The sequence below is a fragment of the Salvelinus namaycush genome, chromosome 7 (genome assembly GCF_016432855.1).
Source record: "Salvelinus namaycush isolate Seneca chromosome 7, SaNama_1.0, whole genome shotgun sequence".
NCBI classification, from domain to species: domain Eukaryota; kingdom Metazoa; phylum Chordata; class Actinopteri; order Salmoniformes; family Salmonidae; genus Salvelinus; species Salvelinus namaycush.
In genome coordinates, this window is record NC_052313.1 from 16,255,973 (window position 1) to 16,281,644 (window position 25,672).

Sequence of the window (25,672 nt, forward strand, 5' to 3'; positions counted from 1 at the left end):
AATTGATTCAATTATTATTTTTCCTCATCAATCTACACACAATACCCCATAAACAAGGCGAAAAATGTATTTAAAATAAAAATACCTTATTTACATAAGTATTCAGACCCTTTGCTATGAGACTCGAAAATGAGCTCAGTTTCTACAACTTGGAGTCTACCTGTGGTAAATTCAATTGATTGGACATGATTTGGAAAGGCACATACCTGTCTATATAAGGTCCCACAGTTGGCAGTGCATGTCAGAGAAAAAATCAAGCCATGAGGTCAAAGGAATTGTCGGTAGAGCCCCCGGGACAGGTTTGTGTCGAGGCACAGATCTGGGGAAGGGTACCAGCACTGAAGGTCCCCAAGAACACAGTGGCCTCCATCATTCTTAAATGGAGACTCTTCCTAGCACTGGCCTCCCGGCAAAACTGAGCAATCAGGGGAGAAGGGCTTTGGTCAGGGAGGTGAGCAAGAACCTGATGGTCACTCTAACAGAGCTCCAGAGTTCCTCTGTGGAGATGGGAGAACCTTCCAGAAGGGCAACCATCTCTGCAGCACTCCACCAATCAGGTCGTTATGGTAGAGTGGCCAGATGGAAGCCACTCCTCAGTAAAAGGGTCAGCAGCCCACTTAGAGTTTGCCAAAAGGCACCTAAAGACTCTCAGACCATGAGAAACAAGATTATCTGGTCTGATGAAACCAAGATTGAACTCTTTGGCCTGAATGCCAAGCGTCACGTCTGGAGGAACCCTGGCACCATCCCTACGGTGAAGCATGATGCTGTTAAGGTGTCTTTCAGTGGCAGGGACTGGGAGACTAGTCAGGATCGAGGGAAAGATGAACGGAACAAAGTACAGAGAGATCCTTAATAAAAACCTGCTCCAGAGCACTCAGGACCTCAGACTGGGGCGAAGGTTCACCTTCCAACAGGACAATGACCTTAAGCACACAGCCAAGACAATGCAGGAGTGGCTTCAGAATGTCCTTGAGTGGCCCAGCCAGAGCCCGGACTTGAACCCGATCGAACATCTCTGGAGAGACCTGAAAATAGCTGTGCAGTGACGCTCCCCATCCAACCTGACAGAGCTTGAGAGGATCTGCAGAGAAGAATGGGAGAAACTCCCCAAATACAGGTGTGCAAAGCTTGTAGCGTCATACCCAAGGAGACTCGAGACTGTAATCGCTGCCAAACGTGCTTCAACAAACTACAGAGTAAAGGGTCTGAATACTTATGTGAATGTGATATTTCATTTTTTATTTAATTTTTTATGTGTAAAAATGTCTAAAAACCTGTTTTTGCTTCATCATGATGGGGTAGTGTGTGTAGATTGATGAGGGAAAAAATGATTTAATACATTTTAGAATAAGACTAACGTAACAAAATGTGAAAAAAGTCAAGGGGTCTGAATACTTTCCGAATGCACTGTACCTGAATGCCTCAGAGAAAGAGCTAAGTTGTTCAATAAATGATACTTCACTAAGAGAACTGAGTCTATAGGCTTAGTCTAAACCCTACTCTATAGACCTACTGCAACATCCATGGTCTGTTTCTGCAAAGCCATACTGTTTCTGCTTATGTAACTTCTCAGAGCGTATTGGCTCTAGATCTATTGTGACGGGAAGTGGCGCTTCTTCGCCATTTGTTAAATGTATACCGTTCTCATGTGAACTGTGGGGGAACTACTTTGTTTCTGAAGATGTGGGGGTAGTGTGGGAGGTGTTTACCATATCAAAGCCATATAGGAGGGGCGGTCCACTGGGTTGCAGAAGATGTGTCCTTCCACTGTGGGCCTCGGCTCTTTGATCCACAGGAAGACTGTGTCGCTAGTGCCAAGACTCACCTGGGAGTGAGGAAGAAAGGAAGACGGAAGGAGGAACAATTTATATAACCACTTATATAAAATATACCTGTGTGTACAAAACATTAGGAACACCTGCTCTTAAAATGACAGACTGACCAGGTGAAAGCTATGATCCTTTTTGATGTGACTTGTTAAATCCACTTCAATCAGTGTAGGTGAAGAGGAGGAGACCGGTTAAAGAAAGATTTTTAACAGACACCACATCAAAGGGAAAATTCTAAATGTTGACACCCTCCCTGTACAATATTCGTTTTATGATTTGCTACATCGCCCTCCCAACTCAACACACCTCATCTCACAGTTTGCCACCCTTTTCTCCAAATACATAAAGGCCTCTACTAGTCATCCCATGGAGACCTGGGGTAAAGAGTAAAATATTGAGATCTCAGATGATCTATGGGGAGAAGCCCTGTCTAGAATTCACTCCTGTTCCGTCAATGCCAGATATCAATTGATACAATACATAGTCAGGCATAGACTTCACTACTCCAAAACCAAAGACCCCAGGTCTCCCCCACTGTGTGACACTATGTGACAAATGTAAAGCCTCAGAGGGTTCATTAACTCATCTTTTTTGGCTCTGCCCCCTACTTAATAATTTTTGGAGGAAAATCTTTGATTGGTATTCAAAGGTATATGAGAGGGCCATTGACCCTGACGCAGAACTCGCTCTCTTTGGCTGCTCAGAGTCTGTTCTAAGATCGTCCTATGAGGAACAACAAGCTCTGATGTTTGGAATGGTGGCTGCAAAAAAAAATATCCTCACAGAATGGAAGTCACCCACCTCCCCTTGCTTCCATAGATGGTTAGCAGAAAGGATTAACACCATTAACTTGTAAAATATACTTTTTTTCAGGACCAACTCCTCCAGCAGATATCTCAAGGTTTGGGGTCTGTTTCTGAACCGCCTGGACAGAGACTGACTGTGAACACTGACTACGAACGCTTACTGTTGTTGTAACTGTCACTGTTGCTCTATTCTTGTCCCATGTCTTGCTTAAGCAATACTTCCTTTCATGTCTGGCAGCTGTGTTTTTTGGTAATTCTTTTGTGCGCTTTTTAAAAAACTAAATTGCAAAAGAAAATCCTTTGATTTTTAAGCCTTGAGACAATTGGGACATGTATTGTTTATGTGTGCCATTCAGAAAGTGAATGTGTCAAGAACTGCAATTCTGCTGGGTTTTTCACACTCAACAGTTTCTCATGTGTATCAAGAATTGTACACCACCCAAAGGACATGCAGCCAACTTGACACAACTGTGGGAAGAATTGGAATCAACCTTGTAGAGTCCATGCCCCGTCAAATTGAGGCTTATGTAAGGGCAAAAGGGGAGGGGGGGATTTATGTTAAAAGTTGGGTAAACAAAATACGAAATTCCCTTACGCTGTTTATGGCCGCGGGAAGATGGTTTTTTTTGGGGGGGGGGGGGGGGGGGGGGGGCATTTCTCCCTGCTCTCTTCGTCCGCTCATACAGGAGTATTAATGCTGCAATATGTAACTTTTTTGGTAAACAAACCAAGTTCACATATGTGAGTTATAGATCTGTCATTCTCATTGAAAGCAAGTCTAAGATTCCTAATCACTAAGAAGTCTAATCTGTTCTATGTGCACTATTTCTATGATTCCCGTGCTTAAGTTTTGTTTTTGCATCTTTTACTTTTGAACAGTTTCAAAAAAGCTGAAAATACAATATTTTGGGAAATAATTTTTCACAGCGGTTTAGATGGTACAATGATTCTCTACACTATACTTGCTTGTTTTGTCACAAACTGAAATTAGGCAAACTATAAAACAATTTGCAACCAGCAAATGGCAGAGCAATTTCTGCATAATGCATCTTTAAATGGCAAGTGCAATAATTTGGTAAAAAAGAAATTACAACAGTAATATTCATTTTTTTTCATTGTGATTTATCAGGGGGTGCTGCAGCAACCTCAGCACCCCTACTTCCCGCGGCTATGACGTTGATTACTTTTTTCAAATCCAATCAGTTTTCCACATGGATTCAATGTCATCACATTACATTTTTTTGGTTTAAATGTCGTGGAAACAACGTTGATTCAACCAGTTTTTACCCAGTGGGTTGCTTCTTAGTAAAGAGCAATTTCTCAAGCAAGAATTTTGCTAGGACTGTCTGGGAGTGATCTGAGTGGGGAGAGAGAAATTGAAAACTAGCTGTTATTGGCAGAGGATTGGAACTTTGGTTGAACTTTTCTTATTATCTATTAACTAATTTACCACCTGGTGATGTCACCAGACAGGCCAAAACTCCATCGCACAATTTCACAGTATTATTCCAATCTCTTAGTGTGGAAATATATATAAAACACAGGAAATCACATTTTTGACTGCAATAAGCCTTTAAGTGAAGACATGCAAAACAAAATCTGATTAGAGTAAGTGAATTATATTTGGTTGTAGGTTTGGAAGCCGGTAGTCAAAGCGCATCTCGAAACATGTGTGATTCCCTCATTTAGGTGAAGTTCAAGGCGAGCGCTGTAATGCGTTTAATGCGTCGATTCTACCAAGTGTTCCGTTTGATGATGAAAACAGCTTGAAATTGCTCCTCGTCGGACAACGGCGGACCTCTTGGCATGAATGATTTAATGCCATGGAACCTCCATGTGGTCCTTAACATGGCTTCCTTGCACCATATTACTCTAAAGCTGCAGCTAAAGAGGCTGTATGGAAGTTTAGTTACAAATTGTTCACCTCAATAATATTAATCAATTTCTTATCTCCTAAAACCACAACATCCTTGCTCATGGGTCTGGGGAGGTGTGCCCTTGTGTCCAATGAGGTAATTTCTGAGTAGCCTCAGAAGCAAAAGTTCTGTACCTCTTTAAGCACTGAACTGCAACTTGATAACATTTGAGCCCTATATCCTTTAATTGGCTATGATATAATGTATTGTGCTTGTGCAGAAAGAAAGAAAGATGAAAGGTCTTACGGCTATGTCTCCTTCCTGTAACCTCATCCCAGCCAGGGACCCTGGAATAAGAAAACAAAACAGCATTCAGACTTGAAACACACTAATTGAAGATTGAAAGCCAGTAAGAAAGTCTAGTTCCCTTTAGCCCACGTTCCATTCATCTCTCTTGCCTTGGTCCTTTAAAATGGGATGCGTCTGCACAACATAGACTCTCTCAGATCTACTTGAGTCACTGAACATGCAGTACCGTATTGAGACGTTTAATTTTAATTCCATCCACAGACTGTGACCTAAGGTTAACTAAGGTACACTCTTAGAAAAAAAGGTGCAATCTGAAACCAAAAAGGGTTCATTGGCTGTCCGCATGGAAAAACCCTTAAGAACCCCTTTTGGTTCCATGTAAAACCCTTTTGGTTGCAGGTAGAACCTCTTGAGTTCCATGTAGAACCCTTTCGACAGAGGGTTCTACATGGAACCCAAAAGAGTTCTACCTTGAACTAAAAAGGGTTATCCTATGGGGTGTATATACTGTGTATTGTCATTGTTCTGTATGGACAACAAGGTATACAGGTATGGCCCATAACAAGGTATACAGGTATTACCCATAACAAGGTATACAGGTACGGCCTATAACAAGGTATACAGGTATTACCCATAATAAGGTATACAGGTACGGCCTATAACAAGGTATACAGGTATGGCCTATAACAAGGTATACAGGTACGGCCTATAACAAGGTATACAGGTATTACCCATAACAAGGTATACAGGTATTACCCATAACAAGGTATACAGGTACGGCCTATAACAAGGTATACAGGTACGGCCTATAACAAGGTATACAGGTATTACCTATAACAAGGTATACAGGTATTACCCATAACAAGGTATACAGGTACGGCCTATAACAAGGTATACAGGTATTACCCATAACAAGGTATACAGGTATTACCTATAACAAGGTATACAGGTATTACCCATAACAAGGTATACAGGTACGGCCTATAACAAGGTATACAGGTATTACCCATAATAAGGTATACAGGTACGGCCTATAACAAGGTATACAGGTATGGCCTATAACAAGGTATACAGGTACGGCCTATAACAAGGTATACAGGTATTACCCATAACAAGGTATACAGGTATTACCCATAACAAGGTATACAGGTACGGCCTATAACAAGGTATACAGGTACGGCCTATAACAAGGTATACAGGTATTACCTATAACAAGGTATACAGGTATTACCCATAACAAGGTATACAGGTACGGCCTATAACAAGGTATACAGGTATTACCCATAACAAGGTATACAGGTATTACCTATAACAAGGTATACAGGTATTACCCATAACAAGGTATACAGGTACGGCCTATAACAAGGTATACAGGTACGGCCTATAACAAGGTATACAGGTATTACCTATAACAAGGTATACAGGTATTACCCATAACAAGGTATACAGGTACGGCCTATAACAAGGTATACAGGTATGGCCCATAACAAGGTATACAGGTACGGCCTATAACAAGGTATACAGGTATTACCCATAACAAGGTATACAGGTACGGCCTATAACAAGGTATACAGGTATTACCCATAACAAGGTATACAGGTATTACCTATAACAAGGTATACAGGTATTACCCATAACAAGGTATACAGGTACGGCCTATAACAAGGTATACAGGTACGGCCTATAACAAGGTATACAGGTATTACCCATAACAAGGTATACAGGTATTACCCATAATAAGGTATACAGGTACGGCCTATAACAAGGTATACAGGTATTACCCATAACAAGGTATACAGGTACGGCCTATAACAAGGTATACAGGTACGGCCTATAACAAGGTATACAGGTACGGCCTATAACAAGGTATTCAGGTATTATCCATAACAAGGTATACAGGTACGGCCTATAACAAGGTATACAGGTACGGCCTATAACAAGGTATACAGGTACGGCCTATAACAAGGTATACAGGTACGGCCTATAACAAGGTATACAGGTACGGCCTATAACAAGGTATACAGGTACGGCCTATAACAAGGTATACAGGTATGGCCTATAACAAGGTATACAGGTATTACCCATAACAAGGTATACAGGTATTACCCATAACAAGGTATACAGGTATTACCCATAACAAGGTATACAGGTACGGCCTATAACAAGGTATACAGGTATTACCCATAACAAGGTATACAGGTACGGCCTATAACAAGGTATACAGGTATTACCCATAATAAGGTATACAGGTACGGCCTATAACAAGGTATACAGGTATTACCCATAACAAGGTATACAGGTACGGCCTATAACAAGGTATACAGGTATTACCCATAACAAGGTATACAGGTATTACCCATAACAAGGTATACAGGTACGGCCTATAACAAGGTATACAGGTATTACCCATAACAAGGTATACAGGTATTACCCATAACAAGGTATACAGGTATTACCCATAACAAGGTATACAGGTACGGCCTATAACAAGGTATACAGGTACGGCCTATAACAAGGTATACAGGTATTACCCATAATAAGGTATACAGGTACGGCCTATAACAAGGTATACAGGTATTACCCATAACAAGGTATACAGGTACGGCCTATAACAAGGTATACAGGTATTACCCATAACAAGGTATACAGGTACGGCCCATAACAAGGTATACAGGTATGGCCTATAACAAGGTATACAGGTATTACCCATAACAAGGTATACAGGTATTACCCATAACAAGGTATACAGGTATTACCCATAACAAGGTATACAGGTATTACCCATAACAAGGTATACAGGTATGGCCTATAACAAGGTATACAGGTATGGCCCATAACAAGGTATACAGGTATTACCCATAACAAGGTATACAGGTATTACCCATAACAAGGTATACAGGTACGGCCTATAACAAGGTATACAGGTACGGCCTATAACAAGGTATACAGGTACGGCCTATAACAAGGTATACAGGTATTACCCATAACAAGGTATACAGGTATGGCCCATAACGAGATATACAGGTATGGCCCATAACGAGGTATTCAGGTATGGCCCATAACGAGGTATTCAGGTATGGCCCATAACAAGTCCCAACTTTCTGCTTTTGAGTTGGGAGTTGCTGGGCAGATCTTTTACATGTTTTAATTTTGGGGGCTTCAGATGGCGGACCTGGTGGAAAGATTTATTAATTCCAGTCTATTGGATTTCTTGGTGACCTTGCATAGAGCGTTAAATCAATCTTTCCCGTGCTGTGACGCATACACACGCAGGCCCCTGAAAGGACGACAGTCCCAAGAAAAATGGCCCTCGGACTGGATTCTCATTTCAATTCTTCACCGGCGTTCAAGTCTGAAGCTTAAGAATCATTTTGAGAATTTCATATCTGTCATTGACCTTAAAAAATGGTTTGCTGCGATGATTTATTGGAATGTAGTAGTATAAATATATTGATAAGTCGACATCTTTATGTATTAGGGTGTAGAATAAATACAATCCATATACCTTCCTGAGCTACTAAATCATTCTCAAATCTGGATGAAAATATGAGGGCTTGTTTAGGCAAGACACAGCGGTCATGGACATCTAGTTTACCTCAATACTTCTGTCCCTTCATATCTCAGAAAATGAATTAAAGTGAGTTTTTTGCATACATGATAACTATTAATGATACTCTTATCTACATATCAATAAACAAACAATTTGAATTAAATTACTGAATGCACCATGGCTCTTCAAATCTTAGCATAAGCCCTGCACTAATCAACTAGCCTAATCAATTATTACAATGATCAACTAGTATAAATTTGAAGACAGCCATCTCACTGTCTAGTCTATGGATTCATAACCAACTCCGTATGTATCCTGCCTCCCCTTCATCTACTGTATCACACCATGGATAATATTTCATTATATCCAGGCAATTTCAAAACGGTATCAATTAGTCCATTGGCTATTGTTTGGCTGCTCAAACCGAGCTGTGCTGAAAGAGCTCAATCTTAACCGACTGTGCCAGACTCCCTCACACAACCATCGTCTGGGAGTCGCCCGCCTTTTAATTGGTCGTAAAGCCCCTTTCATGCAGATGTCACTGCTGAGCGGACTAGCGGAGAGCGGTCTAGGCTTGTTTCACTGTTTACGTTCAGCTGGCCGCCGCGGCATTTAATTGAAAAAGCACAGAGTCACCACCTCTAGTCTACAGACACGGGCAGCACACGGCACAAGTCACATGGCGATAGTCTTAAAGGCATAGTTTGGGATTTTGGCAATGAGCTGTACCCAAAAATGTCCAGTCATTGTGCTAAACTAGTTAGCATTGGCTCGCAAAACTATCTCTAACTTCCTTCATACTGGACGCAGAGACATAAAATTGTATCCACAAGTTCATCTGACTCTGGGGAAGTATATAAAGAGCTTCATTGCCAAAATCCCAAACTATCCCTTTAAACCAATGCTGCTTGTTTGGTGAGGGGCCAGCTCTTCTCTCCGTTCATCAGGCTTATATCAAGCTGCCTGGGAGGAGGGTGAACATGTGACCACCGCCGCCATGCACTCTCATTAGAATCTACACAACATCCATGTGTAGGATAGGAGGAGTGGAGGCGCGGAGGAGGATCACTGGAGCAGATCAATGCAGTCAGTACAGTGCTACTGCCACCCAGTGGCCAGATGACAGAAAATAGAAAACAGAGGCCCCTGCCAAAGACAGCATCAGAGCATGATAAAGCTCTTACCTGGGTTATCCCCAGTGAATGCCACCACTTTGCAGTCCTCTGGGAAGCCATAACGAGTGACATGGTAAGGAGAGAGGAGGCCCTGTGGAGGGGAACCAGGTGAGGTTAGGGTTTATAGAAGAGGATGAGGAATAAAGAGATGTGAACAGTCCAATGTTAGCTTTAGCAGTTCAACAGTCATCAGCGTTTACTATTGGATATTGTGCACAGCAATTAGTCCTTGACTTTTTCTAAATAACTAGAATAGACATGAACCATCTAAGGTGGGATAAAGGTCAGACATTTATCTGCACGGTATAGATGCGGTAAACGCAGACGTTCCATTGACCAGATTGGCACACATTTAAGAAATCTGATCTAACGAAGTAGATATTCGTCAACTCCGTCGTGATTTATGTATTGTAACAGGCCCAGAATGTGGTTACTTAAGTCCGATTTGGATATATTTGAATGTTTTTGCTGCATAACGTAGAAGTTGTGCATTTTCAAATTGTGAAGAAGTGACTGCTAAATGCTTACTCCCGCTCGCATAAACTGGTTAGCATAACTAGCGTAAAGAAATCGCTGGTGGTAGTCAAATTTGTTTTTAACTGTATTGCAGTTGATTGGCAACGATGACATGAACATGTGTTGGGGTTGACATCCATACAAGCATTATACTCCGATTTTTACCTCAACATGAAATACACATATAAACAATAGACTAAATGTGGGAAAGTTTTGCTGGATGGCAATGAGGAGACTCGGGATCTTACCCCCACGCGTTTCCATGGCAATTCCATTGTTTTGGTCGAGTTCGATTTACCTCTTTACCGCATCTATGTTTGTTAGCTAGCTAGTCACCAGTTTTAGATCAATGATTCTGTTCATTTTTTCAAATTAAATGCCAATATGCCAACATTCCATTCAAAGAATGCACTCAATCCACAGCCACACGTTGGCTAAAATCAGTTGATGATAGGACTTACTGTAGACAAGTTGTAAAAGTACTGATATTGTATCATATAATAGCACTCACAACTTTCCCAAACATTTAAATTGAAACATTTATGGTCTGTTTACATATATTTTAAGGCTATATATACAGAAAGTGTATAAAACCATATAAACTGTATTTATAATTATATGGCAATATTTTAGGTTGACAATTATATTACACAATTTCTGATACATCACATGCCTTAATTGTATTTTACTGCATACATAAAATCAGGATTATGTCTCTACTATGTCAGTACATCACTGGGGCCAACCGTCCTGCCATCCAGGACCTATATACTAGGCGGTGTCAGAGGAAAGCCCCAAAAATTGTCAGACTCCAGTCACCCAAGTCATAGACTGTTTTCTCTGCTACCGCACGGCAAGCGGTACCGGAGTGCCAAGTCTAGTACCAAAAGTCTCCTTAACAGCTTCTGCCGCCAAGCCATAGACTGCTGAACAATTAATCTGTTAGAATGTTGCAGTCAAAATGGCTGTTCATTGGTGTAGTACGAGGGTAGTGAGGCCCGGCAGTTTAAGTGTTACGAGGATCCAAAGACAAACAAGTGGAACTGGGACGAAAGCCTTGATGGCCCCAGTTCTTTATCCAATTATTGCCAGAGCCCTCAGGCTGACCTACAACTCTTCAAATACAAATATTTGAATATAAGGTGATTACGATGGATATTATGTAGCCTACATGACCTGACCCAAGGACTTGCAACTGAAGAATTCACCAAAAACGTACTTATTTTACAATGAAAATGTAAAACAGCCTTCCATGTGAGATGAAATCACAGCCCATTCAAAAGTCAAAAGTTGATTTGCATTCCTTATCAGTTGCCCAACCAGGAGAATAGACAAAAAATAGCAACACATGGTCAAGAACCATGATACTGTATATAGGGGTATCTCACCAAGACAGCTGAAGAATGCACAGGGGCTCCCAGCCTCTCCTCCAGGTGAGGAGCAGTAGCCTCAAGACAGGAGTCTGCCCACTGTTTGCTGAATATGTCCATCAAATTCATCCCTGAACCTTAATAAAGGAGAAGAATGAACATGTCACGAATCAGAACGACTGATCAAGCCTTTCCAAAGAACATAGAATATACAGTGCACCTCAATGCAAGTCAATTTTATTAGAATGCGGATCACGGAACCGAGTGTAACAAATGTTTGGGTAACCCTTAATAATGACTTTCATTAAAAATCATGAATAAACTATTAATACACTTTCTACGCATAAGTATAATTATTTCTATACATTTATAAACATTTATATTGTCTTATGTTTTTATTAACTAAATCCAATCTCACTAATCTGAATATGAATTTGTTATTCATAAACTGTAATGTATGTTATCACAGCACTGTGGTATACTTCTATGTATATGCCAGATATCATTGTGCTGATAGAATAGAATGTCATGCGAAAATTGTCACAACTACCGTAATCTTCCTGTATGATAAACAAGACATTTCCCTCATATTGCCCCGTTGTATATTGTAACGAAATTCAGGCGAAGAACAGGCTACATGACTTGATTACAACGTCAACCTGGTTTCAGTGCTGCTGATAACAGATGGAGAAAAATCCCTTGGCGACCTTCTTGCACAAACACAATGATGATTGTTATCCAGCAGACCTTAAAAGAATGGTTCTGCCAGGTAAAAACATTGTAATGAAGTAAGTGTCAGAGATAAGTTCAAGCCAACTTGGAGAGTTAACCCACTGTGTTCCCATAGTAGGTGATGCTTCAAGCATGCTGGGGTAAAGTAATATGGTCTGAAACAGCTAACTCTTTAAGGATTTGTTTATTTTTGTAGGCAAGTCAGTTAAGAACAAATTGTTATTTACAATGACAGCCTACCAAAAGGCCTCGTGCGGGGACGGCTGGGATTTAAATAAAGAAAAAAATAGGAGAAAGCACACCACTACGAGAGACAACAAAACACTACATAAAGAGAGACCTAAGACAACAGCATAGCAAGGCAGCAACACATGACAACACAGCATGGCAGCAACACAACATGACAGCAGCACAACATTGTAGCAGCACAAAACATGGTACAAACATTATTGGGCACAGACAACAGCACAAAGGGCAAGAAGGTAGAGACAACAATACATCTCGCAAAGCAGCCACAACTGTCAGTAAGAGTGTCCATGATTGAGTCTTTGAAGGAAGAGATTGAGATAAAACTGTTTAAGGAGGATCTTCACTCCCAAGGTATTTGTTCCATAGTAGTTGTACTTAAATGTTATATTATAACATGTTATAATGCAGGATAACTTTATATTAGGGTAATGTTTGCACTGGTATTTACAATGAAATTATGTTCTAACAATAGGTACATTCGTGCTAAGTGGTAACTAAACTGATAACAAATTGTACATGCAGTACTCATATTTGTTTTAATAAATCCCAAAGAGAAACAAAAAAGTGAAGCATAGCTTGCTTTCTGTACCATACAATAAAGTGCTACCGATAACAAATCATCATTAACCATTATCATCAGTACCAGTACCTTACCGTCACTGTAATCAATAGCTGCATAGCTGCCCAAGAAGAGAGAGGCAGCAAAGCTGCTGACCAATGAGATTCGCTGATATGAATAGCATAAAAAGAAGGGGGGAAATATTTCAGACAATTACAGAACTAGTGAAATTCTATCTAAAATTATATTGATCTTTCCTACTAAATCAACACAGAATATGTTCCACAAAGAGAGCAGAATTATCTGGCATTTTTAGAGCCCTCTTTACCTTAATTTATTGAATTCACACAGATATGTGACCTAGAGTAGTTTACCAATGGTATATATAAATCATTGGATTTAACATAAGACAATGGGGAATGGTGATAGCAGACAAGTAAAATGGGCACGACATGTCACCTCACCTCTGTGTCCTCGTACTTCTCTGGTTGGGCCTTGTAAATCTTGGCAATCTGATTTCCAGTGAAACGCTGAAAGGTAATGTTATAGAATTGATAAAAAAAGGTCAGTGCCTTTAGTAAATATTGGATCCCCCACATACGTGTACAGGTGTTACCTGTGTCCATATCACTTGGAGACATGTATGATTGCAGTTACTTGTAAACAATGAGTAAAGTAAGTGTCAATTAAGTCAATCCATCAAATCCATCCAGTCAAGGAAACTGAGTCTTCCTCACCTCATAGGCCCGGGAGCCTGTGATGTCTGCAACTCTCTGAGCGCCACCTACTGCTGTCTCCAGGTACTGACACTGCTCTGTAGTGCTGGAGTCCATCCACACTGGACTATCTGACACTGCAAAACCACCCTGTTGGCACAAGTACAGACATAATGTATCAATATACAAACTGAGAAATCAGATGACAAGAAACTAGCTTATTTATTGCAATCCATGGAATCACTTAATAGAAGTGGAACATGCACATCTAAAATGTATTCAATAAACAAAGTGTTTGAATGAATCAAAACAACTACTAATCAACTAACTACTGTAATACTCTCAAAATATATAATCAAGGCATTCAAAGACAAGAACAAATTTGGAAGAGACAACCAGGTTTGAGACAAAATGTTCATAGAAACGCCTTATCATGGTCCTTTTAGACTTGCAAACTCACTGATGTAAAAAGGAGGCCCTTCAGGTTAGTATTAACTGAATAATCCTCAGGGTTTGATTGTACTGTTGGATTAATGAACAAACATTGGGCTATAGGGTTGGCTGTGCCTGCAATGTATCAAAGGCTGTGGCAAATGTGTTTTTTTCTCACCCACACAAGGAAGGTAATGTATTAACTTTTAACCAGGCGGACACCGCCTATTTGACATTTGCCAAAAACAGGGCACTGTATTTCAAATCAAGTGGTGCATGTCATTTGTGCTTGTTGCTGATACTGAACTGTATGTGCAAAATGAAATGCTTCTACACCTGCATTGCTTGCTGTTTGGGGTTTTAGGCTGGGTTTCTGTACAGCACTTTGAGATATCAGCTGATGTAAGGGCTTTATAAATAAATTTGATTTGATGGGACGATGAAGTTGCCTATCAAAAATGGGAGATAATTGTTTTATCTGGCATGTCACTAGCAAACATGCACTCTACTCTGCTGTAGTAATAGACAGAAAGGACAACCAGAGAGTATAGAATCTCTCCCTGCTACTGCCATGTATGGGACCACTTACCTTCAGAAGTTCATGCAAACTTTTTCCTGGATGGAGATCCCTGAGAACTTGGTTGGTCCCTTTCCTCCAATACACACTGCCATGTTGCTGTAAAAACAAGGCAATGATGAAATACAATACATGTAATGCCTGACTATTCAAAATACACAATGGAGCACTATAATAGAGTACTAGTAATAGTCCACACACCTGGCCACTTCCAGATAGGGCTTTCACACGTGAGAAGTCAAATCCTGCATTCTTCATCTTGCCAAGGATCAGGTCAAGCGCCTGGGAAATCACCATGGAATTGCTCAGTTAAAAATCACCGGACTAAAACACGCTCAGCTCTGCCAATGGCATCCTTATTACGCATAGATTGCTCTTGAATCTGATCTGGGTGACTATTGATTCAAAGTGTTGTGTATTTCTGCTGAAGATAACTGAGGAGTTACTTACAAAGAGAGATATCTTCCCAAAATTAGAATTAACTGCAGTCTAATAATATTAGTTTAATCAACCTTACAGTTTCATGCAGTGTAATGCATTTGTTACAACACTTTGGGGAATTTTATTGCTGTAGGCCCTACCTTTGAACTCAACGGAATAACAGCTTAGATGGAAGTTAATTCAGTACTTCAGCTATGCAATGGTTTGAGAGTGAGCAGACCACTGAGCTACTAGTACTTTTATTGAGTACTAGTGAAGTATTCACTGTGCAGTGCACTAATAAGTAGTAAAGTATTCATGGTGGACTACCTTTACCCACATGAGCACAGGAGAAGTGACAGTCAGACTGTCTGCATGGATATGGACCCCTCCCCGAGTCCTGGGGAGATATGAAAAGATAGAAGTCAGTTTCATGGACTAATTCCAAACTGTGTAGCCTAGCCTACTATCAAGGGTGTAGGATTTGCCAGCCTTGGAATTGTGCTGCTAAAGTCGGGAGGACATAGCTATTTATCAGTTGTCAGCACAAATCATCCTACACATTATGAAATGTATATTTTTATTTTGTGTTACCCGAATTCTGGCAGTTCACTGTCAAACTGCACATTGTCCTGGTGGACAACACGGAGGTTCCCATCAACAGCAACCACCTTCAGCTGAACACAAAATTGGGGAAATGGGTTGAGTAAGTTTAGGAGCTACAGTAGGATACAGGAACAGCAACAGAAGTGCCTGCTTTGCAACCAATGTAGTAGGGAGAATGGCAAAATGTTATGAAATAAGCAATTCAATGTTTGGCTAGGCTAAGTCCGAAGTCCAGTGGAATGAAAGGAAAAAACATGTCACGCGCATTTCATTTATTAATGAATGCCAGAACCACTAAATATTGCTTATAATATTGCTTATATAGTATGGTACACATGGGTTATTTGAAAGGCTATCTTCCCGTAGGCCTTTGCTATGTCAAATGTTCCAGATGAGCCTTCATTTGTAGCCGCTGATTCGTCGTTTTATCTCTTCTTCCGTGTTACACAGTCTAAGCGCGTGCGTATAGGCAATATTGCAAACAGAACGACGTAAAGCATGCATTATAATCTGAACCTACTTGTTGAGTGCTGAAATCAAACCCCAGGTAAAATGAGTCGGTGGACGCAGCCATTGCAGTCAACACATAGTTCTACGTCCCAAAACTGGAAGTGCAACACAGTATCGCTGTTTCTGAACAGTGCACAAAGGGTTCATGTTTAAAGGTGCAGCGCACTCAAAAAAATGCAATATAGGCTGCAGTTAAAGACTCAAACTCTTCTAGCTATATCTAGCCTACGTTGCATTTTATTTAATCAAATAAGCTCTGGTGAGTGGCTTTTTGAATACTTCATGACAAACGTCATAAACATTTACGACAAGCAAAAAATACTGTGTCTTTATATACTGAACAAAACTATAAACGCAACATGTAAAGTGTTGGTCCCATGTTTCATGAGCTGAACTTTTTCTACATGCACAAAACGTTTATTTCTCTCAAATTATGTGCACAGATGTATTTAAATCCCTGTTACTGAACATTTCTCCTTTGCCAAGATAATCCATCCATTTGACAGGTGTGGCATATCAAGAAGCAGATTAAATAGCATGATCATTACACAGGTGCACCTTGTGCTGGGGACAATAAAAGGCCACTAAAATGTACAGTTTTGTCACACAACACAATGCCACAGATGTCTCAAGTTGAGGGAGCGTGCAAATTGGCATGCTGACTGCAGAAATGTCCACCAGATTATTTAATGTTAATTTCTCTACCATAAGCCACCTCCAATGTTGTTTTAGAGAATTTGGCAGTATGTCCAACCGGCCTCACAACGGCAGACCACGTGTAACCACGCCAGCCCAGGACCTCCACATCTGGCTTCTTCACCCGCAGGATCGTCTTTTCACCCAGACAGCTGGTGAAACTGAGGAGTATTTCTGTCTGTAATAAAGCCCTTTTGTGGGGAAATACTCATTCTGATTGGCTGGGCCTGGCTTCCTGTGGGTGGGCCTGTGCCCTCCCAGGTCCACCAATGGCTGTGCCCCTGCCCAGTCAGATTAGGGCCTAATGAATGAATTTATTTCAATTGACTGATTTCCTTATATGAACTGTAACTCAGTAAAATCTTTGAAATTGTTGCATGTTGCTTTTATATATTTTTGTTCAGTATATATTCTTTATTGTCTATTATGTCTAATGTTGCAAAAAGTAGCATAAATGCACCATAAATGTACTGTTAAACTAACCAACCACAGGCAGTTCGCTACACCTGATAAATATGTGTATGTGACCAATACAATTTGATTACATTCAGTTAGGTTCAGATGCTCCACCCATGGCTATTATTATTTGGACATTTAAATGTTAATGATGAACACTCACGCGCACAGAGAGACAGACAGACTTCTACACCTGCATTGCTTGCTGTTTGGGGTTTTAGGCTGGGTTTCTGTACAGCACTTTGAGATATCAGCTGATGTAAGAAGGGCTATATAAATACATTTGATTTGATTTGACAGACAGACAGGAAGAAAGACAGGGAAGAGAGAGTGAGAGATCCATTTTGTTATTTAATTTGCTGCATGAGTTATCAGCAGCTCATTGCTTACTTTTCAGAAACAGGAAATCCACAGGTCTCCACAAACAATTCATGGAAGTGGGACTGTTTGCATAGAAAATCCCTGTGGTAATGATATCTTTGAAATACAGGCCTCCCTGCTTTAGTAAGGAGAACGTGTGAGGCAATAATGTTGAGGCAAAGGAGTGATGTGTGAGTATTTAACCTTTATTTAACTAGGCAAGCCAGTTAAGAACAAATTTACAATAATGGCCAACCCCGGCCAAACCTAGACGACGCTGGACCAATTGTGCGCCGCTCTATTGTACACCCAGTCACGTCCGGTTGTGATACAGCCTGGAATCAAACCATTGTCTGTAGTGATGCCTCTAGCACTGAGATGCAGTGCCTTAGACCACTGTGCCACTCAGGAGCCCTAAGCATTGGACTCCCGAGTAGACTAAGCATTGAACTAAGGGCTAATTTTCTGTGAGTTTTTTTGCAGCGCAGGTACACCTGCTAGATGTGTCACCACCACCATGTCATCCATTTAAGTCATCCCTCCAAAGCAGGACTCACCCACAACTTCAACAACACTGTGTCAATATACTGTGTCAGTGCCAGCCCAAGTAACAACTGGGTCATTCAACACATTTTCCCAGAACATAATATATGAACATGAAAATCAATGTTGATTGTTAGGCCTACAGATAATAAAAGACTACTGGATTCTATAGTATGAAGATGTAAGTAACTTGATGTTTGTGTAGCCTAGTTTCCTGTAGGCCATGTATTATGTTTGGAATTTTCCTTAATAATAACCTATTCACCTATTTTACTTTACTTTACTTTATTTTACTTTAGCCTATCATAACCATAAGCAGTTTTCACCAAAACTACACTACACATACACCTACATGGTCTACTGTAAAAGAAAAGGGCAACCTTCAATTGTCCTCAATTGTTTGCACATCACTCAAACTTTTGAACCACTTTAGACTAGCCTGCACTACACCTACTGAGATGTAGACAGTGCCGTATAGGCTATACTGCCGGCAGCAGGTGGATAACTACTTATAATTCTATCAGCTGTGCCTTCTTTGATTGGGGAAATAAAAATCCAAATTGGTTATCAATGCAAACAGGATGTTGTCGTGCTGCTGTTCCAATTCGACGTGTTCCTGGGAACAGATAAGGTCCCGGAGTCGTAGTGAAACAGCCAACGGCGACGTGAATCATTTGGTCGAGGAAGTGGACCAAAGCGAAATTGTCGCGGACATAACCAGGATGGACATTGCACTTTTGACGGAACAGTACAACTTGACTAAAGAGAAACAAAAGCGCCAGACCCTGGTGGTTTTATTCAGACAAGGTAGACATCGCTTTCGAAAAGTGCTGCGAGAGCTTGGCACGCACCCAACCGGGGGTAGTTCAGCAGGACGCTTACATGCCTATCTGACATGTAGAATAAAGAATTACATCGGCTTTATTCATGGAATTTCTATTTACAATGTTCGATAACGTTTGGTAACGTAAAATGGCCCAGTTGTCTGAACAGTTTGGCACTGGCAACAAGTTGTTAAATTGTAGACAATATTGTGCATCCTCAAGGTCATGTTGCAACAAAGTAGCAGTCATTGATTTATATCACGTGAATTTGAGTCCTTGACACATGTGACAGCACTGGTCTTTGGTACTTTTGTTTCTTCATGCAAAAGCTTTTCCTGCTAGCCTACTGCTAGCCTACCTACAACAAAATACAGTTAAACTGCAGTTAGGCTATACTGGAAATGTGGTCATTCAAACAAGTAATATTTTTGTTACAGTACTTTTACATTGAGCTGGAAGGTTGATTGCAGATGACTGTGTAAACCTGTCTGTACATTTCTATTCTATTTCCTAACAGTATCAACTGATGCAGCAGAAATCAGTGGGCAAGCCCTGGTCAATGTAGTCCCAATCAACCAGGAGATGAAGAGCAAACACGAGAGGAAGAGGTCGGTCTCAGAGTCTGAGAATGACTTTGTTGGGGACCTGGAGAGAGCCCCATGGCGCAAACCCTTGGATATCCACCGACAGACCAACGTCATTATAACACCACATACAAACCCTACAATCACGGGCAGTAATTCAAGTTTTACTTCGCTGTCTGAAGACTTTCCTGAGACGTCCAGTGAGAAGGTCTTGGGGGATTCTATTTCTATCCATTCTGTAGAGTTGAGTACCAGTAACAGCAGATCAGGCTCCCGGAAGTTCTCAGCCCCAGCCATTTTGTCCAGACAACTGAGTTTTGGGGGGCAGCGGCCGCCTCTTCTCTCCTCTTGCCCCCATCACCACTACCCCTTCCCCCAAAGAAAAGGGCCCAAGAAGTCAGAAGCTGCTAGAAGACTTGGGATGTACTCATCATTCTGATCAGATTATAGGAGAGGGAAAGTGTCCATTACAGTCTATAGTGCAATAGAGAATGTTTTCTATGTTTCTGCAGAATTAAACTAATCTTGTTGTTGCTATAAAGGACATTTGGTATGCAGCCATGCAAATAATATCATGTAAAATGCTGTGCCTTGCCCTATATAGGATCATATGTTAACGATCGGGTTTCATCACAGCTGAGACGCGTATCCATCTCCACCCATTGAATGAAATACTCCTCAATGTCTTGAAACTTTATTTTTCCCAAAGAGCAAACGATTAGGCCTACAGACAATGGTGCAATGTTTTGTTTTTAATTACAGCATTCATCCCAGGAAATATTCAAGAGACCATTTACAGACTATTGTTAGGGTAATAACAGGTGGAATAAAATATAACTAAACATTTAAATGTTTTAGTTACATTAACCCAATGAGTCACACCATAACACAGGCATTTTTTGGACTTCTAACCCCTTTTAAACAGTGTGTGTTTGAGCTACATGGGTTGTGCCATTGGATTTGTCTATTTATTCTGTATCTGTACATACCAACCATTAGTCTGTGTGATTAACGGGGGCTGAGTGGTGTTTGTGAGACAAGGGCGGATCCTGAAGGGGCCCGGGTCTTTTTACAAAAATGTCTAAAGTCCGTATGGTTTGAACTACACACTTAAAAGCCATTATGAAAAACTGAGACTCTCACGAACATGCACATGTTTTGCTCAAGAGTCATTAGAAGGTAAGGGGTTCTTCTACATAGGAAATCCCATGACATAGTGTCTATAATAAGCTCACAGTCTGTCCCAAACGCCACACAATTGTCACTGACTAGTTGGATATTCATTTCCCAGTGAGGAAACGATTTCTGTAGTTACAACATTTACATAAATTCATTTATTCAGGTTTTTGCTTTGGCTGAGTTTTTTTTTTTTTTTTACATTTGTCAATAAAACACATGAATACAACTGTTTATGTCAAATTAACTTGTGTTCTACTTGTAACCCTGGTTGTCCTGAAAGGAAAATGGTAAAACACTTCATTGTGAGGCTAAATATAAGGGCTGGACATGCAGATAAATAAAAAAGTCAGATTACTGAAAAGACGATTTTTACTGGTGTCTCGGGACTGATCGGGTTAAATTAAAACACAGGAGGTTGGTGGCACCTTAATTGGGGAGGATGGTCTTGTGGTAAAGGCTGGAGCAGAATACATGGAATGATAACAAATACATCACACACACACACGGGTTCCATGTGTTTGATGCCATTCCATTTGCTTCTTTCCAGCCATTATTATGAGCCTTCGTCCCCTCAGCAGCCTCCATTGGAAATAATGACAGGCTGTAGCCACTGAACAAATATGTGACTTGAAAATGACTGATTATTCTCTGGTGTGCATATTATTGTCATTCATCTTATTGTATCTCAGCAATACAGATGGAATGTGAAGACATGATGCATTCATTAAATATGGTAGCTTATATATAGTACTACTAAATACATAACGAACATTTTAAAATCACATCAAAACTGTTTGTATGAGTAATTATAAAAGGTAGGCCCTACCATGATTGATGTTCTTCCCTCTATTAGTCGGTGTGTTGTCACGTGTCAGTCTCTCTGCATGTGTTGTAAACTCAGTGTTGTCAACTTCATAGTCTCAGGACCGAGCCCATCTCCTAATCTGACCCCAAACATTTAGATAAAGGTTGTGTCACGTTAGCTAGGAGTGGTGGGTGTGGAGTCAGGCGCAGAGAGCAGAGGTTCCAGAAAGGACGTATTTATTCCAAAAATGGTCAAGTCAAAAACAACAGGCACAAATGACCACAAAACGGGACACCAAACAATCCGTAATGGAACAAAACACAAACCTCCACTGACAGAAAATAAAATAAGCCCGCACAAAAGCAGGCGGGCCTTGAAGGCTTAAATAGCCGCAAATTAACCACAAACAAGGTACAGGTGAAAACAATAAAGACAAAACCAACAGAAAAGGGAAAAATAATCGTTGGCAGCTAGTAGACCGGTGACGACGACTGCCGAGAGCCGCCCGAACAGTGAGAGGAGCCACCTTCGGTGGAAGTCGTGACAGTACCCCCCCGACGCGCGGCTCCCGCAGCGCACCGGCCTTGGGCGATCCTGATGGAGGCGTTGGAAATCCCTCAGCAGTGATGGATCCAAGATGTCCTCCACCGGTACCCAGCACCTCTCCTCCAGACCGTACCCCTCCCAATCCACGAGGTACTGCAGGCCCCTCACCCGGCGTCTAGAGTCCAGAATGGAACGTACCGTGTACGCCGGGGACCCCTCGATGTCCAGAGGGGGCGGAGGGACCTCCGGCACCTCACCTTCCTACAGGGGACCAGCTACCACCGGCCTGAGGAGAGACACATGAAACGAGGGGTTAATGCGATAGTAAGAAGGGAGCTGTAAACTATAACATACCTCGTTTATCCTCCTCAGGACTTTAAAATGGCCCCACACACCGCGGCCCCAGCTTCCAGCAGGGCAGGCGGAGGGGCAGGTTTCAGGTCGAGAGCCAGACCCGGTCCCCCGGTGCAAACACGGGGGCCTCACTGCGGTGGCGGTCAGCGCTCCTCTTCTGCCGCCCACCAGCCTGCTTGAGCGATTCCTGAACGGCTCTCCAGGTCTCCTTTGAGCACTGCACCCACTCCTCCACCGCAGGAGCCTCGGTCTGGCTCTGATGCCACGGTGCCAGGACCGGCTGGTGGCCCAACACGCACTGGAAAGGCGACATGGTCGTGGAGGAGTGAGTTTTGAGCCACCTCCGCCCATGGGACGTACCTCACCCATTCTCCTGGCCGGTCCTGGCAATACGACCGCAGAAACATACCCACATCCTGGTTCACTCTCTCCATTGCTCTCGGGGTGAAAACCCGAGGTCAGTCTGATCGAGACCCCCAGACGCTCCATGAACGCGCTCCAAACTCGGGATGTGAACTGGGTACCCCGATCAGAAACGATGTCCTCAGGCACCCCGTAGTGCCGGAAGACGTGGGTAAACAGGGTCTCCGCAGTCTGCAGGGCCGTAGGGAGACCGGGCAACGGGAGGAGACGGCAGGACTTCGAAAACCGATCCACAACAACCAGGATCGTAGTCTTCCCCTGAGACGGGGGAAGGTCGGTGAAAAAATCCACCGACAGATGTGACCAAGGCCGTTGTGGAACGGGGAGGGGCTGTAACTTCCCTCTAGGCAGGTGTCTAGGAGCCTTACTCTGAGCGCACACCGAACAGGAGGAGACATAAAACCACACGTCCTTCGCTAAAGTGGGCCACCAGTACCTCCCCCTAAGACCCCGCACTGTCCTCCCAATTCCCGGATGACCCGAAGAGGGTAGTGTATGGGCCCACCAAATCAATTTGTCACGAACACCAAGCGGCACGTACTGAAGACCCGCTGGACACTGTGGGGGCGCGGGTTCCAACCGTAACGCCCGCTCGATGTCCGCGTCCACCTCCCATATCACCGGTGCCACCAGACATGAAGCTGGAAGTATGGGAGTAGGATCGATGGAGCGCTCCTCGGTGTCATAGAGACGGGACAACGTGTCGGGCTTAGTGTTAAGGGAACCTGGTCTATAGGAGATGGTGAACCTAAATCTGGTGAAAAACATGGCCCACCTTGCCTGACGAGGATTCAGTCTCCTCGCTGCCCGGATGTACTCCAGATTACAGTGGTCAGTCCAGATGAGAAAAGGGTGTTTAGCCCACTCAAGCCAATGTCTCCACACCTTCAGAGCTTTTACCACAGCCAACAACTCCCGGTCCCCCACGTCATAGACCGAGCTTCCTGAAATAAAAAGCGCAGAGGCGGAGCTTCGGTGGCGTGCCCGAGCGCTGTGATAGCATGGCTCCAACCCCAGCCTCGGACGCGTCCATCTCCACTATGAACGCCAAAGAGGGGTCCGGATGAGCCAATACGGGAGCATCGGTAAACAGCGCCTTCAGATGACTAAAAGCTCTGTCCGCCTCCGCAGACCCCCGCAAATGCACGGGCCCCCCTTCAGCAGTGAGGTAATGGGAGCAGCCACCTGGCCAAAACCCCGGATTAACCTCCGGTAGTAATTGGCAAACCCTAAAAAACGCTGCACCTCCTTTATCGTGGTCGGAGTCGGCCAATTACGCACGGCTGCAACGCGGTCACACTCCATCACCACCCCAGATGTGGAAATGCGATACCCCAGGAAGGAAACGGCTTGTTTGGAGAACACACATTACTCAGCCTTGACGTACAGGTCATGCTCCAGCAGTCGCCCAAGTACCTTGCGCACCAGAGACACATGCGCGGCGCGTGTGGCGCAATAGATCAGGATATCATCGATATACACCACCACACCCTGCCCGTGCAGGTCCCTGAGAATCTTATCTACGAAGGATTGAAAGACGGCTGGAGCATTTTTCAACCCATACGGCATGACGAGGTACTCATAATGGCCAGATGTGGTACTAAACGCGGTCTTCCACTCATCTCCCTCCCGGATACGCACCAAGTTATACGCGCTCCTGAGATCCAGTTTTGTGAAAAAGCGCGCTCCGTGAAATGATTCCACCGCCGTAGCGATGAGCGGTAGCGGGTAACTAAACCCCACTGTGATGGAATTTAGACCTCTATAATCAATGCACGGACGCAGATCTCCCTCCTTCACAAAAAAGAAACTCGAGGAGACGGGTGACGTGGAGGGCCGAATGTACCCCTGTCCCAGAGATTCAGTGACATATGTCTCCATAGCCACTGTCTCCTCCTGTGACAGTGGGTACACGTGACTCCTGGGAAGTGCTGCGTTTACCTGGAGGTTTATCGCGCAATCCCCTCGTCGATGAGGTGGTAATTGGGTCGCCCTCTTTTTACAGAAGGCGATAGCCAAATCGGCATATTCTGAGGAAATGTGCACAGTGGAAGCCTGGTCTGGACTCTCCACCGTCGTTGCACCGATGGAAACTCCTATACACATACCTGAACACTCCTCTGACCACCCCTTTAGAACCCCCTGTTTCCATGAAATCCTAGGATTGTGACTAGCCAACCAGGGAATCCCCAGCACCACTGGAAACGCAGGTAAATCAATAAGGAAGAGACTAATCCGCTCCTTATGACCCCCCTGCGTTACCATGTCCAGTGGAACCGTGGCCACAATCCATAAAGTTCCCAGCTGCACCTGAATCGATTAGCAACTTATGCTGGAAAGAGGGGGAAAACTCAGGAAAAGAGATTAGTATGAACATGTGACCAACAGGGAGATCTGCGTGAGTCTGGTGCTGACTCACCTGGGGTGTACGAGAAGTGCTCTGCCTGCCCTCTCGACTCCCAGACGAGCTCCTCCAGCACCAATCGGCAGTGTGCCCTCTCCGACCACAACTGGTACAGGAGGAGCCTCCTCCTCTGGTTCCCCTAGATGCGGTCCCCCCTAACTCCATGGGTGTTGGAGCGGGAGGGCTGGGGTGTGGAACAAACAGGACCCGCTCTGGACGACCGCGGGCAGCTAGCAGGTTGTCCAGTCGGATCGACATGTCTATGAGCTCATCCAGGGTGAGG

At 42.9% G+C, this 25,672-nt stretch overlaps 2 protein-coding genes across 3 annotated transcripts in view; one reads left to right on the forward strand and one right to left on the reverse strand.

Annotated features, from left to right (window-relative positions):
* The window catches only part of xylb (xylulokinase homolog (H. influenzae)), a 79,913-nt gene extending 63,564 nt beyond the window's left edge, over positions 1-16,349 (reverse strand). The window contains exons 1-12 of one of the 2 annotated variants that reach the window (XM_038997614.1): positions 16,226-16,349; positions 15,694-15,776; positions 15,430-15,499; positions 14,881-14,961; positions 14,692-14,778; positions 13,692-13,820; positions 13,419-13,484; positions 13,050-13,122; positions 11,433-11,551; positions 9,538-9,619; positions 4,801-4,841; positions 1,713-1,828 (exon numbers count right to left, since the gene is read on the reverse strand). In XM_038997614.1, coding sequence (XP_038853542.1) covers positions 1,713-1,828; positions 4,801-4,841; positions 9,538-9,619; positions 11,433-11,551; positions 13,050-13,122; positions 13,419-13,484; positions 13,692-13,820; positions 14,692-14,778; positions 14,881-14,961; positions 15,430-15,499; positions 15,694-15,776; positions 16,226-16,279 — 1,001 coding nt within the window. In that variant the 5' untranslated portion in view covers positions 16,280-16,349. Of the gene's footprint in view, positions 1-1,712; positions 1,829-4,800; positions 4,842-9,537; positions 9,620-11,432; positions 11,552-13,049; positions 13,123-13,418; positions 13,485-13,691; positions 13,821-14,691; positions 14,779-14,880; positions 14,962-15,429; positions 15,500-15,693; positions 15,777-16,225 lie in introns of those variants that run through there. The other variant, XM_038997615.1, reaches the window with a different exon arrangement.
* Positions 16,350-18,717: 2,368 nt separating this feature from the next.
* Positions 18,718-21,246, forward strand: LOC120050352. Its single transcript, XM_038996937.1, has 2 exons — positions 18,718-19,077; positions 19,612-21,246. Exons 1-2 carry the CDS (start codon positions 18,852-18,854, stop codon positions 20,115-20,117), a joined length of 732 nt encoding a protein of 243 aa, XP_038852865.1. The 5' UTR covers positions 18,718-18,851; the 3' UTR covers positions 20,118-21,246.
* The last annotated feature ends 4,426 nt before the right edge of the window (positions 21,247-25,672 follow it).

Bases quoted from the DNA above. Each gene is read 5' to 3' on its own strand.
- LOC120050352 (XM_038996937.1), top strand. From the start codon at position 18,852: ATGTTGTCGTGCTGCTGTTCCAATTCGACGTGTTCCTGGGAACAGATA. The intron at 19,078-19,611 runs GTAGACATCGCT...ATTTCCTAACAG, and splicing joins GGTGGTTTTATTCAGACAAG to TATCAACTGATGCAGCAGAA.